Source organism: Pelophylax lessonae (genome assembly GCF_965119305.1).
Source record: "Pelophylax lessonae genome assembly, chromosome: 2".
In the NCBI taxonomy this organism is placed as follows: domain Eukaryota; kingdom Metazoa; phylum Chordata; class Amphibia; order Anura; family Ranidae; genus Pelophylax; species Pelophylax lessonae.
Genome location: NC_138769.1, coordinates 121,588,208 through 121,611,073, shown reverse-complemented (window position 1 = coordinate 121,611,073; position 22,866 = coordinate 121,588,208). Strand labels below are relative to the sequence as shown.

Sequence of the window (22,866 nt, the reverse complement as noted above, 5' to 3'; positions counted from 1 at the left end):
CAACATCTACCTGGTAATCCGAGCATTATGGGCATCTTGAAGGATGTGTACACTCAATAAAGACTATCCATTCACTGTCAGATTTCACTTTTTTAGCCCTGTGAGCTGCATGAAAAACATTATATTGCATTCCAATTGCCGACACCCATGGCTGTCATAACCAAAACAGTGGTTGCACCTGATTGGATGACCTTGTTGCCATTTGACATTCTTTGAACCAAAAAAATGGAGGGCTTGGTTATAAAACTGCAAGCCAAACAGCAGCTGCATCCAATCAGATGTAACCACTGTTTGAGTATTCTGACAGCCACAGGTGCTGGATGTTGGAATACAATGGCCAGCAGGGGAGTTTCCTCCATCTATGCTGTTTAGCATGGATGGGGTAATCTATAAACGTCTCTCGGGAACTGAAGGAGAGAAATCCTTGGTCTTGGTTTTATGGCTCATTTTAATGGGTTTAATGTAACCAAAAGGAATATTAAATATGAGGATCCTTGATGGCCACTCTAAGAAGAGAGGGAAAAAAATGATAGGTTTTATTTGCTTGAATATAATAACGGAACCAATGAGCTGTATTATTTAACATATTGCATTAAGAATCTGTTTCAGTGAAGTGTGTAATTAGGAACTACAGAATCTCTTAAATTTCATAATGGGACCCTGCTAAAGGAAAAAAAAAATCAAGTACCAAAGAAAAAACCTGGAATCTGTATTGTACTTTACCAAATATCTTTACAATTTAGCATTTAGTGTAAGCACCCCACAGCTGATATATCCTCTTTGGTTAGAGGTGGCAGGCTATTCACATGGAGAGTCCTCTCTTTTTATAAGAGGGAGGTAAGACGTGCTGTATGTGAAGCACATTTTTTGATCCCAAGTACACAATTTTGTGCCTTAACATTTATATATGTCTCAAAATTCAGGAAGAACATGAAGGGCAGTATGAAAAATGGCGAGTAGAGAACTCATGGGGCGATGATCGTGGAAATAAAGGTAAGTCAGACCTGGAGTCTACCGTCTAGCATATTCTAGGAAACTGCTGCCTCTCTTTATTAAAGGTTTTTTTAAATTTATAGTGCATCTGGAAAGTACTCACAGCACTTCACTTTTTCCACATTTTGCTATGTTACAGCCTTGTTCCAAAATAGATTAAATTCATTATTTTTTTCAAAATTCTGCAAACAATGCCCCATAATGAAAGGTGTAAGAAGTTTGTTAGAAATCTTTGCACATTTATTAAAAAAAAAAAAAAACAAACAAAAAAAATCCCATGTGCTTAAGTATTCACAGCCTTTGCTCAATACTTTGTTGAAGCACCTTTGGCACCAATTACAGCCTCGTCTTTTCAAGTATGATGCTTCGAGCTTGGCACACTTATTTTTGGACCGTTTCGCCCATTCTTTTTTGCAGGACCTCTCAAGCTCCATCAGGTTGGATGGGGAGCGTCGGTGCACAGGCATTTCCAGATATCTCCAGAGATGTTCAGTTGGGTTCAAGTCTGGGCTCTGGCAGGGCCTCTCAAAGACATTCACAGAGTTGTCCCATAGTCACTCCTTTATCTTGGCTGTGTGCTCAGGGTCAGTGTCCTGTTGGAAGATGAACCTTTGCTCCTGTCTGTGGTCCAAAGCACTCTGGAGCAGGTTTTCATCAAGGATGTCCCTGTACATTGCTGCATTCATCTTTCCCTTGATCCTGACTAGTCTCCCAGTTCCTGCCGCTGAAAAACATCCCCACAGCATGATTCTGCCACCACGATGCTTCACTGTAGGGGTGGTATTGGCCAAGTGATAAGTGGTGCCTGGTTTCCTTCATGACGCTTGCCATTTAGGCAAATAGTTCAATCTTTGTTTCATCAGACCAGAGAAATTTGTTTATCTTTTGTTTTTGGTCTGAGAATCCTTCAGGTGCCTTTTGCCAAACGCCATGGGGGTTCCTTTTACTAAAGGAGTGACTTTGTCTGGCCACTCTACAATATAGGCCGGATTGGTAGATCAGTCCTTCAATGCTGCAGAAATTTTTCTGTACCCTTCCTCAGATCTGTGCCTTGATATAATCCTGTCTCAGAGGTCTGTAGACAATTCCTTGGGCTTCATGGCTTGGTTTGTGCATTGTTATCTGTGAGACCTTATATAGACAGGTATGTGCCTTTCCAAATCATGGAAAGGCACATACCAGACAAGTTGAGCGGAAGTGGGAGCATGTATAGTGGATATAAAAAGTCTAAACACCGTCAGGTTTCTGTGATGTAAAAAAAATGAGACAAAGATAATTAATGTCAGAACTTTTTCCACCTTTGTGACCTATAAACTGTACAACTCAGTTGAACAACAAACTAAAATCTTTTATGTCAAGGGAAGTAAAATAGAAACCTAAAGAACATGGTTGCAGAAGTGTGCACACCCTTAAACTAATACTTTTAATGAAGCAACTTTTGACTTTATTACAGCACTCAGTCTTTTTGGGTATGAGTCTATCAGCATGGCACATCTTGACTTGGCAATATTTGCCCACTCTTCTTTTCAAAACCACTCCAATTCTGTCAGATTGCAAGGGCATCTCCTGTGCACAGCCCTCTTCAGATCACCCCACAGATTTTCAATCGGATTCAGGTCTGGGCTCTGGCTGGGCCATTCCAAAACTTTAATCTTTTTCTGGTGAAACCATTCCTTTGTTGATTTGGATATATGCTTTGGGTCGTTGTTATGCTGAAAGATGACGTTTCTCTTCATGTTCAGCTTTCTAGCAGAAGCCTGAAGGTTTTGTGAAAATAATGACTGGTATTTGGAACTGTTCATAATTCCCTCTACCTTGACTCTAAGGCCCCTGTTCCAGCTGATGAAAAACCACTCCAAAGCATGATGCTTCCACCACCATGCTTCACTGTGGGTATGGTGTTCTTCTGATGATGTGCAGGGTTGTTTATGCGTCAAACATGAGATCCCTCTGATGCTTTGGAAGCTCTCAGAGGACCATGGCTTTTGTTGTAGGATGCGACTAAGAAAATGTCAGGAAAGACCTACTAGAACAGCCAAACTTTTATTTGGGGTTAATCAGAAGCACTTTAATAGATGGCAGGTGTGTACTGACTCCTATTTAACACGAGTTTGAATGTGATTGCCTAATTATGAACAAAGTCACATTCCCAGTTATAAGAGGGTGTGCACATTTATGCAACCAAGTTATTTTCGTTTTTTATTTCTACTTCCCACCTCCCAAAGATTTAATTTTGTTTTTTAATTGAGTTGTGCAGTTTATAGGTCACATTAAAGGTGGAAAACGTTCTGAAATGATTTATCTTTGTCTGATTTTTTACATTACAGAAACTTGATATTTTGAAAGGGGTGTGTAGACTTTTTATATCCATTGTACCTGCCAGAAATACCTGTTCCCATTGTACCTGCCAGAAATACCTGTTCCCAGAAAAAAAAAAAAATTCAGAGACCGTCTGAGGAAGGGGGAAGGAAGAGGATCAGCGTAACTTTCCCGCTATAAGTGTGTTAACTATGTCGGGCCCGTGCCTTGTATTCATTCACAAAACCAAAGAGCCTATCTGTGCTGACCGAAGTCTGAAAATACATTGGCCAGTATTTTGTCACTAACTGATATTTCTACTCATTGAGACAAAGTGTGTGTGTGTCACTGCATTTAAACAGATCTTAAAGTGATGCCAAACTAGGGTTTTTTTTTCAGCTGGAACTTGGTGGAACTCCACCACCTCTGGCTCAGGCCCTCTGCTCTCTGCTCACCACTGTTGCTTGTAAACCCAGAAATCCAGCTTTTGTGTTTACAAGTGACAGCTTGTCTCTCAACGGATCTCAAAGATCTTACCTCCCAAGTGACTCCCACTAAGTGCAGGATGGGGATAAGGGAGATGCAGGTGCTCGTGGTGTAGTGTGGATGCCGACACCCCCACCAGATGATCTCCCTGCAAGTGAGAGAGGTGGAGCCACCTACAGTGTGCAGGGAGGTACTAGAGTCGTCTGGAGGCTTCAGCCTAATGCAACAAGAAAAGTAAGGTGGAAGATGGTGGAGCTTTTAAGGAGGGGGGTCAGACTATAGTGTAGGGGGGGGGGTTGCATGTAGAGGTCAGAGCTGAAGAGGGTGGTTAGGGAATGCAGAGGCAAGCAGCTATGGAAGAAGGCTGAACTCTGCACTCTGTGTGTAGCTCACCCATAATCTCTGCATTCTGTATGCAGCGAACCCCTGAACTCTGCACTCTGTACATAATGCATCCCCTAAACTCTGCATGTAATGCATCCCCTAAACTCTGCACTCTGCATGTAATGCATCCCCTAAACTCTGCATGTAATGCATCCCCTAAACTCTGCACTCTGCATGTAATGCATCCCCTAAACTCTGCATGTAATGCATCCCCTAAACTCTGCACTCTGCATGTAATGCATCCCCTAAACTCTGCACTCTGCATGTAATGCATCCCCTAAACTCTGCACTCTGCATGTAATGCATCCCCTAAACTCTGCATGTAATGCATCCCCTAAACTCTGCACTCTGCATGTAATGCATCCCCTAAACTCTGCATGTAATGCATCCCCTAAACTCTGCACTCTGCATGTAATGCATCCCCTAAACTCTGCACTCTGCATGTAATGCATCCCCTAAACTCTGCATGTAATGCATCCCCTAAACTCTGCACTCTGCATGTAATGCATCCCCTAAACTCTGCACTCTGTATGTAATGCATCCCCTAAACTCTGCACTCTGTATGTAATGCATCCCCTAAACTCTGCCCTCTGTATGTAATGCATCCCCTAAACTCTGCACTCTGTAATGCATCCTCTAAACTCTGCACTCTGTATGTAATGCATCCCCTAAACTCTGCACTCTGCATGTAATGCATCCCCTAAACTCTGCACTCTGTATGTAATACATCCCCTAAACTCTGCACTCTGTAATGCATCCCCTAAACTCTGCACTCTGTATGTAATGCATCCCCTAAACTCTGCACTCTGTATGTAATGCATCCCCTAAACTCTGCCCTCTGTATGTAATGCATCCCCTAAACTCTGCACTCTGTATGTAATGCACTCCAGGTATTTAATGCCTTTTTAGGACCACAGCCACTATTTGATGCAGCTTTGAGGGTGTGTAAGTGAGTGGGGGGGGGGGGGTTTGGGGGGGGGTCATGGTTGAGTTCCTTCACCTATTTTCTGAGAAAAAAAAGCCCTGTGCCAAACCATATCCTTGGTCTCCAAAGATAATCCATAGACATCCACTACTTAATGGTCCTGTATTCTATTTTTTCCAAAATTGTTTCTTACTCTGTTTTTATCCTTGTAACATCCCAAAACCTCTCATTTTCCCCCTCCCTTCCATTTGTTTGGAATGAGCAATGCATATTGGTTGCGGTCATGTGCACTGCTGTATGCATGCTTTAGATCCCAAAGTCTATGGTCATTGTCCATCTCGGGAGTGAGCAAGAGAGGGTAGCTAGGTTCCTACATTCAGTGAGACCATAGAGGATGAACTTGGCAACCCTCTAACAGGAAGGTTCACAGCAGCAAAAAAAAAAAAAAAAAGTACCTTCTATTGCTCTCGGCTTTCTCCAAATTTAGGTTAAGTACTAGTAGCTGAAGATATATTTCTTTTAAACCAGAGTTTAGTGTTGCTTTAAACTTGTCTAGGTATATTTTTAATCCATTCGCCTATGTAAAGTTATATTTCTATGTAACTTGATGGCTTTGACATTTTGGATCCCAAGACTATTTGACGTGGACTTTTCCAAAGCAAAAAGATAGCTGTGCATTAGTTGTGTAATGAATAGGAAATCACGGTTAGATTGCTTTTACAGGACAAGGGTAAACTGAAACTGTCAGTGCATTAAATCTGTAGAAGCACCATTGCCTGGATAACGTTTAATCAATGCTAATACCTGAAATCCCTCCAATCTCCAACTTGCCTTATTAATTAGCAGAGCATCCAGGGTTGTAACACAGACTGTCTGGAATGGGCCTCTACAAAGCGCCATAGAGATTACAGCGAGAGATTCCATAGCTGATTATTGGATACGCCTTTTCATAGCAGAAATGTTCTTTGTACATGTGCCAGAACATGCTGTGTATTTTGGTGGATTGCTGATGTGCTGTGATTTGCAGCTATAAAGATCATTTGTAGTATTCGAGGTATCTCATTTGTATTCCACCCTTGGGTTAAGTGGATGTTCCCTGGGTGTATCAAAGACTTGTAGTTTAAAATACAAATTATTTGATTTATTTCTGTGCTTTTGTTCATTGGGGTAGTTGGGTGAATATTTTCTCCTTGCGTAAGTTTGTAATGTGCATAAATGGCTAAATACAGGGCACTTGGAGGGTTCCGTTGTGTCACTTCCATTCTTCACACAGGTACGTCTTTACAGTTCTGGGTACCCTGGACCTAGGCAAGGTATATGTGGAAAATATTGATTTGCAATCCTGATCACGACCTATTGGGGTTGATTTACTAAAACTAGAGAATGCAAAATCTGGTGTAGCTCTGCATGATAGCCAGTCAGCTTCTAACTTCAACTTGTTCACTTAATATTTTACAATCAGGCCCCTTTCACACATATGGACCGTTTGTCCGTTTTTCATCCATCCGTTGACGGATGAAAAACAGACATCAATGCATTCCTATGGAAAAATGGATGATCATCCATTTTCATCCGCTTCCGTCTATATCCGTTTTTTTGAATGGATGAAAGCCCTATTTTTCTACCGTTAAAAAAAAAAACGGATCGAACAAAAAACGGATGTAAACTGACAAACGGTCCGTTTTTCATCCATTTTTGCATTGTAGTGGATGTAGAAAAAAACGGATGAAAAACGGACGAAAAATGGAGGAAAAACGGATGAATACTTCATTTTGTCACTTCCATTCTTCACACAGGTACGTCTTTACAGTTCTGGGTACCCTGGACCTAGGCAAGGTATATGTGGAAAATATTGATTTGCAATCCTGATCACGACCTATTGGGGTTGATTTACTAAAACTAGAGAATGCAAAATCTGGTGTAGCTCTGCATGATAGCCAGTCAGCTTCTAACTTCAACTTGTTCACTTAATATTTTACAATCAGGCCCCTTTCACACATATGGACCGTTTGTCCGTTTTTCATCCATCTGTTGACGGATGAAAAACAGACATCAATGCATTCCTATGGAAAAATGGATGATCATCCATTTTCATCCGCTTCCGTCAATATCCGTTTTTTTGAATGGATGAAAGCCCTATTTTTCTACCGTTAAAAAAAAAAACGGATCGAACAAAAAACGGATGTAAACTGACAAACGGTCCGTTTTTCATCCATTTTTGCATTGTAGTGGATGTAGAAAAAAAACGGATGAAAAACGGACGAAAAATGGAGGAAAAACGGATGAATACTTCATTTTGACATGACTGAACTGATGAAATGAGCAGTCCGTATGTGTGAAAGGGGCCTTCAGCCTGGAAGCTGATTGGTTTCTATGCAGTGCTGCACCAGATGTTGCACCCTCCTGTTTTAGTAAATCAACCTATTTACCTACCTATCGACAACCCACAATGCAAAGTTTTTTGTTTTTTTTTGTTCTTGCTCTAGGCAGGAAATTACATAATGTGCACACCCACGGCACACAGAGAGAATGAAAAGAACATTCAAGCATTTTGGGGGGTACCTGGTTTCCAACTATAGGGTGCTTGACTTTCATGTGAATGAAATTAAATTTTGTATACGGACAAGGTATTCCAAGGCTCCTGTTCTTTTTATCAAGACATAGCAGTAGTGCACCTGGACATAAATCACCTCACCAGCCACAACCTCTTCAGAAACATGGTGGTTATCAGCAGTACTAGTCTAGGTGAGCTGTTAGACCTCAAGAGACCACCCCAGACAATGGGCGAGTTGTCTTACTTCCTATATGCTGTACATTAGTTGAGGATATTTGACGTGGACCTGGTCATGTGATTTAGTAGGGATCAGGTTTTTTTTTTTTTCCAGTGGTTTTGGTTATCATGGTATGCCACCAAATATGAATACACAGCAGATATCACAACCAATTTGTAATGGTTATATATACAAAACACCAAGCAAATATATATAAATACATTGCAAAAAAAAAAAACTAAAGGAACCTTTTTTAATTAGAGTTTAGCATCAAGTCAATTAAACGCCTGTGATATTGATCTGGTCGGTTAAGTAGTAGAGGGGGGTTGTTAATCAGTTTCAGCTGCTTTGGTGGTAATGAAATTGACAACAGGTGCACTAGATGGGCAACAATGAGGTGAACCTCCAAAACAAGAATGGTTTTACAGGTGGGGGCTACTGACATTTATTTTCCCTACTCATCTTTTCTGACTGTTTTTCACTAGTTTTGCATTGGGCAAGGGTCAGTGTCACTACTGGTAGCATGAGGCGATACCTCGGCCCTATAGAGGTTGCACAGGCAGTCCAACTCCTCCAGGATGACACATCAATACGTGCCATTGTCAGAAGGTTTGCTGTGTCTCACAGCACAGTCTCACGAGCATGGAAAAAAACCTTAGTATAACAGCAACCAGCTCCGAATACAAGCCAGTGAATAGGAATCAAAATAGGATCAAATGAGAAGTGAATGTGCTGAGAAACAAAATCAGTGCTTAATCAAACACAATACAACAATAACTGAAAAAATCATACATTAACAATGGTGCTGTGAATAAATCCAATGTGAAACAGTTGAATAAATAGCTGCAAGTTGCTCAAATCAAAACAATGTGAAGCAGTGGTGTTTGCAATAAAATGTGAAGTCCAAATCAATACATTTAATGTGCAAATGAAGGATGGATCAAAAATGTCCAAAATAATAACTGTGCTGGAACATAAATCCTATGTGCATAAAACAATCTTCAATAAGGTATCAAAGTCTGTGGTTAATAAAGTGAAGGCACAATAGCTTAATATCGCTCCAATATCGATGGTGTGTGGTGTGTAATGGCCGCTTACCTCAACACACACAAAAAAGCTCATGTGTGTGATCCAAAACCAAGGCTCTGTGCTCCAAACCAGGCTCTATAGACACCCTCTTCAAATGGGTGGATGGTGGGATCCATGTAGTGAGCGGTAGCAGATCTCCTCAAATATCCTGACAAAATGTGGGTCCTCCGCTGGGTAGACGTAAGTCACAGGCACCAATCTCTGCTGTCACTCTCGTTCACAGCTTCCTTAATGCACCAGCCCACAGGCTTGTGCCCTCAATCTGCTGTCAGAATGTACCGTGTAGACATACACACTTCTCCCTTGCACACCAAGACTCCTTGGGGATATTTGAGGAGATCTGCTACCGCTCACTACAGGGATCCCACCATCCACCCATTTGAAGAGGGTGTCTATAGAGCCTGGTTTGGAGCACAGAGCCTTGGTTTTGGATCACACACATGCGCTTTTTTGTGTGTGTTGAGGTAAGCGGCCATTACACACCCCACACCATCGATATTGGAGCGATATTAAGCTATTGTGCCTTTACTTTATTAACCACCAACTTTGATACCTTATTGAAGATTGTTTTATGCACATAGGATTTATGTTCCAGCACAGTTATTATTTTGGACATTTTTGATCCATCCTTCATTTGCACATTAAATGTATTGATTTGGACTTCACATTTTATTGCAAGCACCATTGGTTCACATTGTTTTGATTTGAGCAACTTGCAGCTATTTATTCAACTGTTTCACATTAGATTTATTCACAGCACCATTGTTAACCACTTAAGCCCCGGAAGATTTTACCCCCTTCCTGACCAGGGGGTATTTTGCGATTCGGCACTGCGTGACTTTAACGGACAATTGCGCGGTCATGCGACGCTGTACCTAAACGAATTTGACGTCCTTTTTTTCCCACAAACAGAGCTTTTTTTTGGTGGTATTTGATCACCTGTGCGATTTTTTTGTTCATGCGCTATAAACAAAAAAAGAGCGTCAATTTTGCAAAAATAACAATATTTTTCACTTTTTTTTATATGAAATTCCCCCCAAAAAAAAGTAAAAATCAAAACATTTTTTAACATTTTCGGCCAATTTGTTTTATGCTACATATGTTTGGTAAAAAAAAATCGCAAAAAGCGTGTTTTGATTGGTTTGCGCAAAAGTTATCGCGTTTACTAACAAAGAGAAAGATTTTTGTCATTTTTGTTGTTTTTTTTTTTTTTAACGAGTAATGGCGGCGATCTGCGATTTTTTTTTTTTTTTTTTTTTAGCGGGACTGCGACATTACGGCGGACAGATCGGACCCTTGACTGACATTTTTGGCACTTTTGGGGTTACCAGTGACATTACTGCAGTAATCAGTGCTATACATATGACATTGGATAGGGAGGGGTTAAGTGTGTCCTAGGAGCGTGTTTCTAACTGTGATTGGACATGGCTACTAGTGTAAAAACAGAGAACAATGGTCCTACATAGTAGAATCGTCTGATCTCCATTTTTACACAGGGGAGAATGAAAGACGGCTTTGTTTACATTAGCCGCCTGCCTTTCTCCCTGGCGAACGATCGCGAGTGCCCGGCGGACATCGGGTCCTCCGGTCACACGCACTGACTTGTTAGGGAACGAGCCAGGGCGGCCGCTCGCCCGCTACTGGCTCACAAGCGAGTGACAGGCTAGTGACGTATATATACGTCACTTTGCCTGGCCGGGGCTGACCGCCGCAGTATATGTACATGCGGTGGTCGGCAAGTGGTTAATGTATGATTTTTTCAGTTATTATTGTATTGTGTTTGATTAAGCACTGATTTTGTTTCTCAGCACATTCACTTCTCATTTGATCCTATTTTGAATTAGCGCCGATCTTGTTCACCATACACTTACACATTCACGGTGGGGACACCGATTCAGATTGGCAGCTTTTTCGTGTTCACCATTTAGTGATTGCCTGCTTGCTAGTAGCGCACTAGTCCTCGTTTTTCATAAGCCAGTGAATAGAAATCTAAGATGGCGCCCAAGCTCCACCCAACACATCACTTACTCCTCCTGCGTGACTAGTTGCCTCCATACCGGACTCTATAAAAGGCTGCAAAGAAAGCATTTGAGAAAGTCTCAGTATGGATGCAACTTATCTTTAAGGACTGCAGCAGAATTATCTGCTCAGCAACACTGCAGCTTTTTATCTTCTGCTTGGCTATGTGGTGCATGCAAAAGGTTTGATACTTTTCCTCATTATCTACACAGCCAGAAAGTTGAAACATGCCAGAAAATCATTGTATACAGCAATAAGTACTCAGTTGACCTTTTGGATTAATCGAAGAAACCTTTAAAAAATATATCTGGTAAATATAACATGCAGTAAATGCACTTGATTTTGTGCATTACTGTCTTTAGTGAATTAAAAAAAAATCTCCCACTCACTCGCTCACACTCTCTCTATATAAATCTATATTTGTATTTTATTTTTTTTGTTTCTCTTTAGAAAAGAGATAATGCACAATAATTCACCGCACATCACACTTGCATGGCTGGAGTCTTTAGCATGTGTTTCCGATTATATATATTTTTTAATATACTGTATTTTACAGCACTTTACAGAAGCATTTTACCATAGTTGAGCAGATTATACACAATCATAGGTTTAACATTTTTAAGAGAGGAATTGCAATTCCCAATCCATGTCTAGCAGCTTCTAGTCTAAGGTGCATGCTAGGAATTGTAGTTCCTTTAGTTATTGAAGCGATGCAGAGCCTTACCCAACACATTATTTGTAATACAAATGGCACGGATTAGGAATTTAGGTGGGGCTAGAAAGGAAACAGCGTAGGGCAAGAAAGCAGCACAGCACAATGGCCGGCATTCTGCCTATCTGCTCTGCCTATCCTCCTTGTGAAAACTGAAGGAACTGTTCTTGTTTTCCTTCCCTGTAATCATGACATTGTGTCATTCAGCTGCTTCCAGGACTGTAACCAAAGCATGTTTCCAACTATAGAAGATCACACGTTTCAGAAACGCATTCTTAGCCAATTCTATTCTATTAGGTACATTTTCTTAATGGGATCAAGACCCCACTGCCCCAGATGTTCTCCTGGTGTTAGGCTGTTTATTGCTGTTATCCTTGTGTTTTAAAATACTTTATACCACCAGTGACATTGCATATATAATGAGAAAATGTTCTTGTAAATGTTAAACTTTAGAAACGTGTGTGTGATATTGAGATGATGGTAATAATTGTAGTTCAAAAGAAGACCATGCACTGATGGGGTGTACAGATTGAACTAAGAAACCTTTCATTGTAAGATAAATACAAAATATTTGGTTCCCCCAGAACTTTTGGTGGCAAGTTGCCTAGGCTGGCCAGATGCCTCCTGGGAAATTTATGTCATCAGGCTTCCTTCTTCTCATCTGGAGATGTAATTACAACAAGGTGTGGGTGGGAAGACCTCAATATACCAAATGACTTTTTTTTTGTTTAGAAATACCCTTTTATGTGAAGGAAAGCACACTTGTGTATGTGTAATATATGTGCAGAAAGCTTTGCCATTGCTCCTTCTCGGCTTTTCATAGTGAAATATTTGTTTATCTTTCATGGTTTGAGAGAGGTGCTCCTGGTCTGCTCTGGCATGAGCTTTGTTGTCACTGGCTGTAATGTAGTGAAGAGGTAGGCATAAACCCTTCATTTATAAAGGCTACATTGAGCTTGAACCAGTGGACATTGGCCCACTTTTTTTCAAAATGTGTATTTAGGGCAATTGAGAAAATAAGGACACCTTCAGCACCAAGTACCGTAAGTCAGGTAGGTTGTTGGGAAGAACATTATAGCCTTTCTAAGTCAAAGGAATTTTAAAGTCAGAAGGTTTATCTTAAAGCATTCTATGCATTAAGATAAAAAACCTTCTTGGTGTAGCAGCCTCCCCAGCACCCCCTAATACTTTCCTGAGCCCCATCTCTGTCCAGCAATGTCCACGAGTCCCTCAGCTGACTCTCTCACTCCTGATTGGCTGAGACACAGCCGCAGTGCCATTGGCTCCCGCTGCTGTCAATCAAAGTCAGTTAGCGAATCGGGAAGAGGGGGCAGAGCGTAAAGGCAGCTCCGTGTCTGAGCTGTAGCTCGGCTCGGGTGCCCAACTGCACAGAGGAGGTAAGTATACCATGTTTGTTTTTTTTTTGTTTTTTTTTTTTTTTAAATTGAGACTTTACAATCATTTTAACAGGAACACTGTCCACTTAGGTCTGTTTTTGAATGCAAATATTTTTTAATGAAAGTGTACTTTGAATCTACACATTGCTAAAGGTAAAATGGTTTAAAGTGCTTGTAAACCCTTACATATACCAAGTGAAGTGATTGTCCTCAGTTGATATGCAGAGATTAAGCAAATCCTCCTACATACAGTATCTCACAAAAGTGAGTACACCCCTCACATTTTTGTAAATATTTTATTATATCTTTTCATGTGACAACACTGAAGAAATGACACTTTGCTACAATGTAAAGTAGTGAGTGTACAGCTTCTATAACAGTGTACATTTTTTTTTTTTGTATATTTTATTTTAAGATAATGTGTTGCTTTTTTAACCACACCAGAATTGTCCTTTAATTAATACTTTCTATGTTCACCCAGGCTATCTAATCATGACAGATGAGTGGTTCTCCGAATATGTCTATGAGGTGGTTGTGGATAAGAAGCACGTTCCTGAAGAGGTCCTGGAGGTTTTAAAGCAGGACCCTGTGGTACTACCGGCCTGGGACCCAATGGGCGCGTTGGCTTAGTAAATGAGTGACTGCTCTTTCCTTTTGGCCTCTTCATCAGCATCATTATCATTTTCATGATCACCAAGACTAAAAATTCCCTTCTCCTATGTCAGTGTAGCACTGGAACAATAGAGTCAAGCAAACACTGCATGTTTTCTCATGAAATAGAAGAGGGATCGACTTTGATCCCCAGCAGTCTGCTGTACCTCGAACCCAGCACTCAGGAAGTCTCTTCATCCAGATCATCGCACATTCTGAAATAATTCTATTATTCAGTCTTTTTTTGGTGCAAAATTATAGATTACGTTGTGACAGATCTTTTACCCGTAATAATGGAAAAAATCCATCTCCACTAAAAATGGACCAGAAGAGGTGATTTTAGCATAAAAACTAAACCCACACATATGTGTTGTCCTTTAAGTGATTTTTCCTGAACCTTATCCATGCCTGACTGGCTGCATTTATATTTCACCCAGCGTCTGAGATTTTTACTTTGAGCTCTGACACCTAGAGTACATAGGAAGAATCACAGAAAGGGTTGCTTGGAGTGAAGTTTAATAAAGTCCTGCTACAGCCAAAGCATTTTAGTTTATTTTAGATTAGTGGGAAAGGGTTAAAACTTCTGTCATGTTTTTACTGCCATCTCTGTCTCCATTCCACTTCCTGTCCAGAGAGGATCTGATGGATCTGATCTCTTCAACAGAGACACAGATGAAAAGTAGTAGAGTGGAGGAGGTTAGAACGTCAGGCAGTGTTATTGCTGTCTGTTCATTCCTGGAGATGTTCCCATCCCCAATTAATTTTTGTATGGGTATCACAGGAAAGTTCCTCAGTGGTGTCACAGAGATTAAGAAAAATATGACAGTTACATTCTCCCCATTTTTTTAAAACTCAAAAAAATATTTTCTGGGGTTGGGCTTTAAAATGAACCTTTCCATTGCTCTAGTACAGTGATGGCGAACCTTGGCACCACCGATGTTTTGGGACTACATTCCCCATGATGCTCAACTACACTGCAGAGTGCATGAGCATCATGGGAAATGGAGTTTCAAAACATCTGGGGTGCCAAGGTTTGCCATCACTGCTCAAGTAGTATGTAGACCTAGTGACCCAAAAATAAGAAATGTAGGGGCGGCACAGGTAGAGACGTAAAGTTCAACTAGACCGCTGTGAGTGCAGGCAGGGACAGGGGTTTTGCCCTAGTTCCAAGCTGCAGCAATTTCAGAGGAAAAGATCCATAAGCTGCTCATCATGAAGCAGACCCATTTGCATGAAGTGAGATGAATGACAGCCTCAGCCTGGACTCCAGCCAGGCCTTGACCCCCAACGTGTTTTACTCTGCCCCCTGGAGCTTAAACAAGGGGATGGGAGTTCTAAGCATAAGGGGGTGTTTATAAGAGCCTGATTGGCTGTCAAGTGACCTGACACACAGGTGCTCAAGCAAGCAATTGGATAGTGGTAGTATGTAAGCCTAGTGGTACGTGCATAGTCTGCTCCTTTAGCTGTTTTACCCATCTTTCCTTCCCTTCCTTGCAGCTCATTGCTTCTTCCCAGCTCCAAAATCGGCTTTGTCACTGACCCTGAGGGGAGGGGGGTCGCGGTGGTATTACTATTTTGCATAGAGAAAGGGAGGGCTATAACCCATCAGATTTTTTTTTTTTTTTTTTTGTACGTCATCGGTGTCCCATTTCGGAGATTTCCCTTCACATCTTGTCTCATAACCAAACAGGAAGTGAGGAAATCCCTGCAAATTAAGGGAATCCCTTGGGGATCCCAAGGTCATCAGATCCAGTGTCCGCATTGGAAGATTTCCCCTTTATTACTTTTCTGGGGACAACCCGAAATTTGGGATTTTCTTTTACTTTCACTTTCACCTACAATGATAATGGTAAACAGGACAAATAGAGAGGGCGAATCTCCTTAATGGGGGTGACCGACTTCAATAAAAACTGACAAGGAGTATAATCCCTCTCCACTCTATCCAAAAACAAAACGTTTTGCCTTTAGTTATACTTTACCTCTCTAGCTGTGTCCACACTTGCAACCTCTGATGTTTTAGAAAGAAATTGTAGAATCTTCAGATCCAGGAGTGTCAGATTTCTGGTCCCCTGCCATAGACTGTGGTTCCTCCCATTGCCCCTAGTACACTCCTTAATGGGTCAGTAGTGAAAACATTGAATATCACTTTTTTGCAGGGGATTTTTTTTTTTTAAAACAACAGGGTCACGTTAAGGTGTGGAACACGAGCACAACATAGGTTCCATTATACACTGCACTCATCTCATGTGAGCCATTGTTAGTGGATTCATTTTATTTTTAGCTTTTCATTTTTGGACAATCCTAAAACCATACTGTATTAATTCTGCTGTTATCCTTAGCTGTATCTCCCTAGTCTCTCACAATTCCTGGTCCTAGAGAGGACGACTTATAATAGTACTGTATAAATGTGTATGTCCCCTTTCATGTTTAAATGCATCTGATGGATGTGGCACATGGGAAGTATAGTGCCATTGATGAAATTACGCAGTGTGGCTTGTGGAGTAATATAATCCCTGTGGGGTCTGCAATGACTTTTACAGTAGTATTCAACCAGTTTCCCCTAATGCAGTGGTTCTCAACTCCGGGCCTTAGGACCCACTAACAGGCCAGGTTTGCAAGATAACTGAAATACATCACAGGTGATATATTTTGATGCTCAGTAATTGCAGTATTCTGGTCTGCATCTCCCCAGGGTGATACTTAAAATCTGGCCTGTTGGTGGGTCCTGAGGACCGGAGTTAAGAACCACTGCCCTAATGGGTCTCTGAAATGCTGCAGCAGTGTTTTCCTTGATGTTTGTGTATGTGTCTTAACACTTAGTAGATTGTCACATCCTGGAGAAGACCGAGAGCCAGTGAAGTTCCTTATGGGATGCTAAGGCTACAATAGTCACCCTAGCAAAGATATACAATCATTTATATATATATATATATATATATATATATATATATATATATATATATATATATATAGATATTATATATATATATATATATATATATATATATATATATATATATATATATATATATATATATATATATATATATATATATATATAACTTGCTCTTAATTATTCACTGGTTTGTACCTGAATATTTTATAGGACGTGCTGCACACTTGTGTAAAATAAATTCTTGGCATCAGTTGTCAAGCAAGTATTGTGGCACAAATTCATTAAACTGTTTATTAGATGCTATTTCTCAGTGTTTTAGCCAAAATCATTGTGCCATTTAAATGTTAATATCCATTTGTCCCTAAAGCACAATTGTAACTAAATGACTGCACACAGTGAAGTCGGGAGGGGGAGGGGAATTCATTTGATTGATATCTGTTGACTTGCTACTACTGTACACATCACAGGAAATTAAATGCATCCTTTACCTGCATTTCCTCTCTCATTAACGGTACTGTTCACTGTGTGATGAAAGTTCCAAAATCTAGGACATTACTTCTTTTAATGAGGAAGAATGTCCATTTATAAAAGATATCACAAGGTAATTCTCACCAAAACTTCTGGTTCTGTAATCAGTGTCTGTAAGAAAAAAAAAAAGAAAAAAATTGCGCTATACCAAACCGCTTTTCTGAATTCAGTATCCAGTTTATTTTATGGGAATGGATGGAGTTTATGCAGCGGTGAGTGATGAGTTCATGCAGGTACACAGGAGCTTTAAGGCATCTGTGGCTTTTTTTTTTAATATGATTTTACTTGTTTTTTGTTTTTATCATTTTCTCTGATCTTAGATGGTGCTTTGAAATTTTTAATAAAAAAATGCAATTCTTACCAATCCATATGTGTCTGTTTTGTTATTTTTATCTGGTCAAAAAGGAATGAGCAATGTATGTTTAACATCTGCCTGATAATTCTACTTAAACCCAGGAACAAAGATGTAATATACTGCAATTTACCAGTCCATAGGGGGGGGGGGGGGGGTGGTTTCTGCATTGATTTTCATTCTTCGGGCTAAGCACATTTTGTTTTTTAAAAAATAGTGTAGCGTGCCTTAAATATTTAACCACACTTATTAAAGGGATATTAAAGGCTCAGGTGCTCCTAGCTCCTCCTCCTTCTCTTAGTGCCCCCCTAACAAGCCATGCCTGCTCGCTCCCAAACTCTGCTCTGAGCGTCCTATTAAATCCTTTCAATAACACAGCCCCACCCCCACTCCCTCCTTACTGGCAGTGATTGACAGCAGCTCCTGCTGCTGTGTCTTAGCAAATGAGGAGACAGAGACTGGGGAGAGCAGCTGCTCCCGTGGACATCACTGGATCACAATAAGACTTGGGTAAGTATTGGGGGAGGGGTTGCATACTGAAGGTTTTATACTTTCCTGCATAGAATGCATGAAGGTAAAAACCTTCAGCCTTTATAACCACTTTAAGTTCTCCTATACCTTTTATATATAAGTCAAAGTCTCCATTCACACCTGAGCATATCATTGTCAGGCATTTTCTTGGGTGTTTTTTCAGGCTTTTTATGCAGGTTTTTGGAGGCAGGCATTGAAATCTAACAAAAACACTTGTAATCTGCCAAAAAAGAAGCTCATGTACTTTTTTGAGCTTCAGGCGTTTTGCTTCAGGTGTCAAAACGCTCAGATGTGAACAGGGGCCATTGAAATCAATGGGATTTTGCTTGTTGGGTGTTTTGAGACTTCAGAAATGAGCGTTTTACAAGCTGAAAAATGCTCAGGTGTGAACAGGGCCAAATAAATAAAAAGTGCAATCCGCTTCAGTTAGTGCCTAACCTTACCAAAAAAAAAAGGGGGGGGGGGGTGGGGGTCCACCAAAGGAGATGCGTTTCCATGCACAAGGAATACAAAGGTGGTTTCAAGGCGGAGATGGATTGGTTCACTGGCATCAAGGTTTTGCACACAGAAGTGTGAAGCACAGCAGATATTTTTTCTTGATTATATATATGGACACATGCATCTGTTTAATAGTGGGTTTTGGCACAATTGCTCAATTTGCACCAGTACATTTTGTTTTTTATGTATAATATATTGGATAGCTACATGAAGGGTTCTTAGAAAGACCATGCACTTAACAAATTTTATGGTCTGTAGCACATTGCACTTTTGGAGTTGAATGCATTTTTTATTTGGACTACATGTAAAAGTATATGATAACTTAATAACAGTGGATAGATATTTTACGAGGGCTACACTATTATTGTCTTTTTAAATTTACTTATTTGTGTTAATGGGGATTTCACAGAAGTGTTTGAAAAGCTGCTCCCTAAAGAAACATTGTATTTTATTGATTTTGGTATGAGGTAGTGTGGGGGTATTTTTCCATTTATATTGGGTACATTTTTTGCAAATACAGAAAAATCTCATTGTAACTTCCTGTTAAACTAAAATCTTAATGTCGTCTGTTTTCGTAGTTTATCTAGTTTGGAAGTCCAAATCGGGAGAGCAGCCTAGTGTAATAACTCTGTTCTTCCATTTATACAATAAGGCATTCTAGGGCACAAATGCTAATATTTGCAGGATCACAGGGTAAAAATAAAATAACAAAAACTGAACAAAAAAAAACAAATGCAGCCACCACATCTAAGGACTGGCAAGCTTTAGTATATTTGTTTTATTTTTGGATATAAGCACTCTTTAGGCACACAGGGATGTCTAGGTGCAGTGTGTCCTTCCTGGCGTTTTAGTGCATTTGGTAGGGACAAGTACAGTATCCAACCCCCACTGCCTGCAGTCTTTTAAAGTCTACGACAGGCTGCAGCTGGACAGGGCTGAAAGCTGTAACAGGTGGTACAAACATTTAGAGCCCTGTCTGTTCAGGGATAAAGGTTTAAACACATACAGCCCTAAATGTAAGTACCAATCAGTACCTTCTTCAACCCCAGCCAGCTACCTGCCATAGACTTTGACAGGTTGCAGTAGAGGGGTTGGTGGCTCCACCTGTCCCTACCGGGTACACTGCACCTAGACTGCCCTGTGTACAAGCCTTAAAGCTGAACTTAAGCTAAACCTTGTGATAAAATATCTGCTACTAAAGCCTGGTCTGTCCAAAAAAAAGAAAAAACAGATGTAAAATATTCGAGGAGCTACTACAAAGGAAATCACTATTTGGTATGAAACCTTTTATGCTCGAAGAAATCATTCTGCTGCTATTGGGAGGAAAAGAGAATGGGACAAAAGTGTGTGTGGGGGGGGGGGCCCTTTAACACTAAACCTATTTACCCGCTCACACGATTATAAGATGCCTAAGGTTGAAAGATATTTAATTATGTAAAGGAATTCCGACAGTTCCGTTGTCAGCCAAGAGTCAATAACCCAGGATCACTCAGAGATATTACATTTAAACAACTGTTTCCTCTCTGTTCTATTCCTAGAAACTGTACACAGCTGTAGGATTTATTGTTTAAAATAATCCCCACACTGGTTGGAAATGTATACAAATGCTTTCTAAATCATTTTATGTAATGTATTTTAAATGTTATCTTTCGATTACTATCTTCACCCTTTTTTCAGTACTGACAAAAAACGGGGGTTGATTTTACTAAAGGCAAATGTATGCCTGTAGACATTTGCTGAATGCTGCGAAATCCTGTATACCGCTCTACTGGAAAAAACCCTCGCCCCCAACTTTGTCCGACTGGCTACGGAAAGCAGAGGAGATAAATAGGATGGAGGACTTTGTCCTTACAGCCCAAAACAAACGAGAACATTATTTTGAAACAGGGGATCTATGGAATCTTTTTATCCTTTCCACTGAAGGTGTTGCTCTGCTGGCCACATAATCCCCTTTATTGGTTTCAGCCGAATACGTGAGCTCTACAGCGCTTTCATTGCTCCCCTTTATTCCCCCCACCTTTTTTTCCTCCCTCCTTTCTCTTCCCCTTTCCTCTCTCCTTCCTCCTCTCCTCTTTCTCTTCTCTTTGGAGTGTTGGTGCTTGGTTGCACCGCCCTCCTATTATAGACAAAATGGTTGGAGGTGCTGGTTACACAGACTCAGTATGGATATTGTTTGACCTTATGTTATGATACCTGTGTATTCTCAGGAAATATCTTACTTATTTATGCTAATGTTGTATGCTTCTTTGTTGTGCCCACTTCGTGCTTCAATAAAAGTTATATTTGAAAAAAAAATGTATGCCTGTAATCGCACATCCAAGTGGTTTCATGCATACAATGATGGATGCGCGGCCACGGACGGGAACTGTCATCTGTTTTTGTATTTGTGTAGCCACTCAGGTGTGCAGTTACAAGTGTACAGCTGTAGCACCAGACAGCCTGTCATATAATTCTAGCTGCTGGCCACCGTTGTACACTTCGGACTCCCAGAAGTGTAAATATCCCTAATTTTGGTGCTGTAAGCCAAAGCATGTCCATGTGTATGAGGCCTAAGGCTGAAAGAAAATACCTTTTCTTCTGTCTACAGCTGCTCCATTGAAGAGGAATCATTAGTAAAGTGACACTCCCAGCTTTTCTGGAAGTGTCAATCTCCCATGTCCCAAGAAATGCTTAACTGTCTCTCCCACCAACCCCAACATCACTACACTGTATAATACCTTTTTTTCCCCCATATGTTTTATTGCAATGCACTTTACATTGGGTGCTGATGTGAATGTTATTGTGTGTCCATCAAATGGAAATGCATCAGGCAAAAAAAGGCAAAGGTCTGAATCCAGCTTAACCTCTTGCCAACCGCGTAGTGCAGTTTAATGCAGGGGCAAGAAAGTTGGGCTTTAATGGGCAGCCCCTGCACATATGCATCCAAGGCAGCATGAGCTTGTGTGTTGATTGTACCCCTACTGCGTGCTCCCAGCACACTGACCAACCTATCACCAACAGATTCAAGGCTTCTGAGCGCCAATTACAGCAGTCACATGATATAGAAGCGGCACCACCTTCCGGGCATAAAAGCCTACTTAACCACTCTACCACCGGAGGATTTTGCTGTCTTACGTCCAGGCCACTTTTTGCGGTTCGGCGCTGTGCGACTTTAACTGACAATTGCGCGGTCATGCAACGCCGTACCCAAACTAAATTTACGTCCTTTTTTTCCCACAAACAGAGCTTTCTTTTGGTGGTATTTGATCACCTGTGCGATTTTTACTTTTTGCACTATAAACAAAAAAAGAGCGTTTATTTTGAAAAAATAACAATATTTTTCACATTTTTTATATGAAATTCCCCCCAAAAAAATGTAAAAATCAAAAATTTTTTAAATTTTTAGCCAATTTGTGTTCTGCTACCTATGTTTGGTAGAAAATCACAATAAGCATATTGTCACGTACCTGATCCGAGGCCGAGATGCAGAGAGGGCTCCCCTTGCGGCTGAGTGCGACACACCCCTGGGGTTGAGACAGAGGGTGTAGCGCCCACAGAAGCACTGGTTGCCAGCAGGGTCCTGATGGTGAACAGGCGGTCTCTAGCAGAGTGCTGGGCAGGAATACACCGGACAGTCCAAGGAGGAACCAGGAACAACCAGGCAGTAGGTGTAAGACCGGCCGGGGGTCAAACACAGGAAGCTGCAACAGGTGCAAGCCAAAGGTATGTTAGGAAAGCCAGAAGCAGACAAGTCCGTGGGGAAGCCAAGATCAGGTACTGGAGGGCAGGTAGACAGGAAGCAAGTCCGTGAGCCAAGCCGAGATCAGATAACAGGAGAGCCAAACTGGAGCAGGGATGGTCAGACGAAGCCGAGGGTCAAAGCCAGGAGAGAGAGCAGACAGGTCAGGAACAAGCCGGGTCAAACTGGAATCCAGGAAGTAGCAATGCACAGGAAACAGGAAGAGCTGAAGACAATCCAGCAATCTGATGGGCTGAGCAGAGCCCTTTTATAGGCCAGTGAATTAGTCTATGGCCTGAGTCCATTGCGGCCATGGGAAGTACTGGAAAGTTGCCAGTTTGCAGCACAGCCATTTCACTGACAATGAGTCTATGGCCTGAGTCCATTGCGGCCATTGGAAGTACTGGCAGAGTCGCCAGTTGCAGCATGGCTGTTTCTCTGACAGTGCCCCCCCCCAAGGGGCAGCCTCCGGATGCCCAACCGGGCCACGCTTCCCGGGAATCTCCTGTGGAATTCCTGTACCAGCCTGGGGGCATGCAGGTTACTAGCGGGTTCCCAGGAATTGTCTTCAGGGGGGTAACCTTTCCATTTAATAAGATACTGAGTTTGTCTCCCTTT

The 22,866-nt window shown here is 41.1% G+C and overlaps 1 protein-coding gene across 1 annotated transcript in view; it reads left to right on the top strand.

Moving 5' to 3' along the window:
* BLMH (bleomycin hydrolase) overlaps positions 1-14,336 on the top strand; it is a 95,841-nt gene extending 81,505 nt beyond the window's left edge. Inside the window, exons 11-12 of the mRNA XM_082245101.1 lie at positions 924-993; positions 13,556-14,336. Coding sequence (XP_082101227.1) covers positions 924-993; positions 13,556-13,704 — 219 coding nt within the window. The 3' untranslated portion in view covers positions 13,705-14,336. The remainder of the gene's footprint in view (positions 1-923; positions 994-13,555) is intronic.
* The last annotated feature ends 8,530 nt before the right edge of the window (positions 14,337-22,866 follow it).